Consider the following 5,424-nt stretch of genomic DNA (forward strand, 5'->3'; position numbering starts at 1 on the left):
CATTGTCGACCTTCAGAAGAAGGTGATAGACACATTTCAATGTTGCATGATCTACCAAGTGAATGTCAATAAATGATTTTTCATCCTAGAGGATACAATGCACGAACCAACAATGCCATATCTGGCATACCGGATCAACTAGCTATTCATAGCCTGAAGGTTAGATTGTTGACCTCACAAGCAACGCCTTTAACAAAAAGAAGGCACACATGCCACGTTGTTCATGAGTCACTCCACGACACCTCCATCGAAATCACCATAATTCCTCTTTGGTTAACCGCCCTAGGGTGCAAGAGTTTTGTGTCACCCCGCAACAATCACCCCTCCGCTAGATTCCGTCGCACAATCTACCCACCATGATATGGAGACAAGAGGACAGTGACCTCGACCAAGGCAAGGGAGGAGAAGCCCGGAGATGAGAGGACAGTGACCTTGACCAAGGCAAGGGAGGAGAAGCCCCACCACCATGGGGAGAAAACTTGAGGTCGTCCCCAATGGTGGCGATAGATGTGCAACAACAACAGGCTTCAAGCGAGTGTGTGGAGATCCTTCGGAGTTGCATGGGCGAAGGCTTGAGATAAAACCATATTTTTGGTCCCCTGTGTTTTCAAAAAGGAAAGAAGAGAGCATGACATGTCTTAAAATTAAACGGCGACATCTCATATCATCCTTGCTCATGAGATAATCGAATCGAGAATGAAGGGTCATGCCAAAAAAAACGATGAATAACTATTTCTTTTACTACTACAATCAAGCTCAGGCAGTAACTAAATAATGAGCCTAAAACATTGTTGGTCCTAAACTGCATCAAGATCCCGGAGTTGGACAATATAAGTGAGATGAAAAGGGGCTCATACGTAAATTATAAACAATAGAGGGGGCAAATGCAATTTGTCTTCACTCCCTTGTCTAAGAGACAGTGCCTTCAAAGATGGTGATTAAATACCTTTACAACCCTTATATAAGACAATCTTCTCTAGCTCATACTCCTCACAAACCCACACAGAACCCCTCTGTCTACTCCTCCTTGGCTTTGCTAGCTTCCTGCTCCCTTCGCTTCCCACATGCAGCCATATCTTGAGCTAGCTTCTCTCCGCATCACCACCACCATCCCGCTGTCCCCAAGAATATATAGCACGATCTTCCTCCAGGCCATGGCTGCCATGGCCTATATAGCCCTCCGGGGTGCGGCATTGGCGGCCATCGCCGCCCTCATCCATTGGGTGTACAGGTGGCGCCACCCCAAATGCGCCGGCACGCTCCCGCCGGGATCCATGGGTATCCCCATCATCGGCGAGACGCTGCAGTTCTTCGCCCCCAACCCGACCTGCGGCCTCTCCCCCTTCGTCCGGGACAGGGTGAAGAGGTACGGGAGCATGTTCAAGACGAGCATCGTGGGGCGCCCGGTGGTGGTGTCGGCGGACCCGGACGTGAACCACTACGTGTTCCAGAACGAGGGGAAGCTGTTCGAGAGCTGGTACCCGGACACCTTCACCGAGATCTTCGGCCGCGACAACGTCGGCTCCCTGCACGGCTTCATCTACAAGTACCTCAAGACCCTCGTGCTCCGCCTCTACGGCCAGGAGAACCTCAAGGCGGTGCTCCTCGCCGAGACCGACGCCGCCTGCCGCGGCAGCCTCGCCGCGTGGGCGGCGCAGCCCTGCGTCGACATCAAAGACGGGCTCTCCACTGTAAGATCGAATGATCGATCACCACGCGCCAAATGATCCAGTCCGCGGTCTGCTCGGGGCGTAGATGGCTAATGCAGGTTCTTTCTTTTCTTTTTCAGATGATCTTTGATCTTACGGCCAAGAAGCTGATCGGCTACGAGCCGACCAAGTCGTCGGAGAGCCTGCGGGAGAATTTCACGGCATTCATTCGCGGCCTGATCTCGTTCCCCCTCAACATTCCCGGCACGGCCTATCACGAATGCATGGAGGTATGCCCATGCCACACATTTCATTTGCCCCACTCTGTCTCTTCCGCAGCTAGCAGCAGCTGTGAATTAATCTAGCATAGTTGCACAAAAGTATAGCTTCAAATTGCACCTGTTGTCAACAGTGGGTACATGTGAAGCCACTAAATTAATGAGCACGCACTGATGTACTTGTCAAGATATATATGGCTGCGCACATGCACTCCTTAAACCTCAAGGAAGATAGTATATATATTTCCATCAAATTCAGTTCCCTGCTTGATTGACAGAGAGTGAACTGTACGGGGACCCTTTTTTTAAATAAATTGCGGTGATGCAGGGGAGGAAGAAGGCGATGAAGGTGCTCAAGGGCATGATGAAGGAGAGGATGGCGGATCCGGAGAGGAAGTGCGAGGACTTCTTCGACCACGTGATCCAGGAACTGAGGAGGGAGAAGCCGCTTCTGACGGAAACCATCGCGCTGGACCTCATGTTCGTGCTCCTCTTCGCCAGCTTCGAGACCACGGCGCTGGCGCTCACTCTCGGCGTCAAGCTGCTCACCGAGAACCCCAGAGTCGTCGACGCGCTAACGGTAAGTGTTCTCTGCCACTGCCACAGAGTTAATGAGAGGATTAGCCGGGCAAATTTCTTTTCATTTGACTGGAAATGAAGCAGACACTGACGGAGAGAACACGTGAACAGGAGGAACACGAAGCGATCGTCAGGAACAGGGAGGACCCAGATGCCGCGGTCACGTGGGCCGAGTACAAGTCGATGACCTTCACAGCTCAGGTGAGCCTAGCCTGGATTGATGCACCCTAGCTAGCTTTAGCTTAGATAGCGCAACTGTACAAGTTGCCTTGTTAGGATAGTAACAACATCTTGAGATGCTAATAATGGGATTAAACGAGTGGCCAGTTGCATGTTATTAGTAGCACAAGAATCTTGGGGTCCCAACGCTGCAGGCTGCAACTCTGCAGCTTCAGAGTTTGTGTTTCCCAATTGTTTAACCAAGTCCCAATCTCCGATCGATGCTAATAGATAGATAGATGTTCTTAGTTAGTTACAAGAACTTTCTTGAACAAGCCTGTTTAATTTCACCAAACAAGTACTCCCTCCGTCCCATAGTATAAGAACATTTTTCAAACTGACCAAGCTTGAAAAATGATCTTATATTATGGGACAGAGGGAGTAATAAGGTAGAAAACCCCCAGAAAGAGAGTAAAAAGTAATTTCTGAACCCTGAATTTCTGAACTGACGCCCCTGTCCCTCAATTTCCATGGTGAAGGTGATAATGGAGATCGTCAGGCTCGCCAACATCGTGCCGGGGATTTTCCGGAAGGCCTTGCAAGACGTTGAGATCAAAGGTAGGACGACGATCACATATTCACATGCATGGCATCTCTTCTTTTCATACCAGGTCCTCTGTTAGCAAGTTGCGGCGAATCTTCTTAACTCCGTGTTGTGTTTGCCACCTTCGTCGCAGGCTACACGGTTCCAGCGGGATGGGGTATCATGGTGTGTCCGCCGGCGGTGCACCTAAACCCTGACATATACGAAGATCCGCTGGCGTTCAACCCATGGAGGTGGCAGGTTCGTCCTCGATCTTCATCTCATCTCTCAGAAACCATAGCATTCCGCTTCTTTCCAGTTGGTGATGGCCGTTCAGGTCATGGTGTCCGGTCGTTCAGTTTGTTCCTGTCCTATTGTTCGAAGCTATAGTACCTAGGAAGTAGGAGGGGCCATGATCTGACCTGCTCAACGAACTCGCATATATTCTCGTCTCCGGTCTCGCCATTAAAGCAGAAATCGCAGGAAACAGTACTCTAATCAACTGCAGAGTTCCAATTATTAACATGGGTATTAGTATAAGATATCAGAGTTCTGATCCCGAGACCAAACTTGGCTACCGAGATCAGGAACGATTTCGGTTGTTGCCCATGCAGGATGTGAGAACGAACCATCGCCGAAACTTCCCTGCCTAGTAGTTTAACAAGGAGGTCAAAATGGCAACAGATGCAGCAGTACATTGCCTATGTCTATGAGTGAGCCCATGAACAAAAAGTAATGAGAATCAGCCTCTTCTGTCTAAGTAGTAGAAAAAATTATACACCGGCTTGTCTAGTTGCAGTAACCACATTGGTTTCTGGCCATTGTTTATTTTCATGTTAGGGGTTCAGGGTTCTAGACTGACAATATCTCAATCCAGTATGTACACAGAACCTCATGTGCCATTTCACCATTTTCCCAGTAAAAGGACGGATTGAAATATAACAAAGTACAAGGCAAAATCTTCAAGCAGAGAGCTGCCTTGCCAATCTAGGACATGTATCTACGGATGCGGTAGCAAGTTGCGCTCAGGTTCACCGTATCCTGCTAGGTGATCGAGTCTAAATTGGCATTGTCGAGTAAATAAGATTCTGTGGCAGCTCCAAGATTGTGTGAGATGTGCTACTACTTAAAGTGCGGCGCACTGCAAAAATAAATAAATCACTTCATGATATCATAAGAAAAAAAATCCACATTGAAACACGGATTCTGATTTGGTCTTTGTTGAGCAGGGCAAACCTGAAATCACCGGTGGAACCAAGCATTTCATGGCGTTCGGAGGCGGGCTTCGGTTCTGCGTCGGAACCGATCTCACCAAGGTCTTGATGGCAACATTCATTCACAACCTGGTTACGAAATACAGGTAAAATTTTGTCCCCTCCTATATAATTAGTAAATATAGCAAGCTTTCTTCAACTCTTTCTACCTTATAAGCTGTGAACAGGCAAAATCTGAATAACTGTATCTTTCTCATGTTCAGATGGAAGACGGTCAAAGGAGGAAACATAGTCCGGACTCCGGGCCTCGGCTTCCCGGATGGCTTTGACATCCAGCTATTCCCTAAGAACTGACCCTTTTTTTGATGATATCTGGATAGCTTGGTCGTTGCAGTTAAACACAAGATTGTGCGCCTGCAAAAGATCATATTTTAGGATGGAAAGCCATATACTTAGTCTAGTGATAGGATACACATCCCTAGTTATAACTACAGTCATATTACAGAGTACCACCTCTCATGGATCCAGAATGGGGTTTTTGTACTTTTGGCTGTTTCGTTTTCCATGTGGTTAGTCATCTATCCATGTGTTGTGTGTAAATCAGTCCCATACATCTCAAATGAGAAAGAGAGCATATTAACTGTGTGCATGAAACTGTTCTTGTGGAGCCATGCCTGAAAGCTCCTGTTGTTCTCAGCTTATTCAGACAGAGAAGAGAGGCTAATAATGTCCCAAACAGCCTAGCCCTCAGGGCAGGAGCACCGGTAACTGTTACAATGCAGATATGTCGCATGGCAGTGTTGAGAGCCGCACTTAATAATTGAAAATCCAGGAATTCTCTGCAGATTTAAAACTAAAATTGGTGTGTCATGGACAACGGGAATCTAGCTGTTACCTGACAGAGCAGCCTCGGGTCGCCATTCCATGCAAGCAACTGAGACCCAGAAGCCAACTTGATCTCT

The 5,424-nt window shown here is 48.0% G+C and overlaps 1 protein-coding gene across 1 annotated transcript; it reads left to right on the top strand.

The window, feature by feature from the left end:
• The first annotated feature begins 1,009 nt into the window (after positions 1–1,009).
• LOC119365167 (cytochrome P450 87A3) lies at positions 1,010–5,101 on the top strand. Its single transcript, XM_037630763.1, has 8 exons — positions 1,010–1,691; positions 1,790–1,939; positions 2,256–2,507; positions 2,618–2,707; positions 3,205–3,283; positions 3,403–3,509; positions 4,478–4,608; positions 4,726–5,101. Exons 1-8 carry the CDS (start codon positions 1,065–1,067, stop codon positions 4,814–4,816), a joined length of 1,527 nt encoding a protein of 508 aa, XP_037486660.1. The 5' UTR covers positions 1,010–1,064; the 3' UTR covers positions 4,817–5,101.
• The last annotated feature ends 323 nt before the right edge of the window (positions 5,102–5,424 follow it).

This window comes from Triticum dicoccoides, chromosome 2B (genome assembly GCF_002162155.2).
Source record: "Triticum dicoccoides isolate Atlit2015 ecotype Zavitan chromosome 2B, WEW_v2.0, whole genome shotgun sequence".
Lineage (NCBI taxonomy): Eukaryota > Viridiplantae > Streptophyta > Magnoliopsida > Poales > Poaceae > Triticum > Triticum dicoccoides.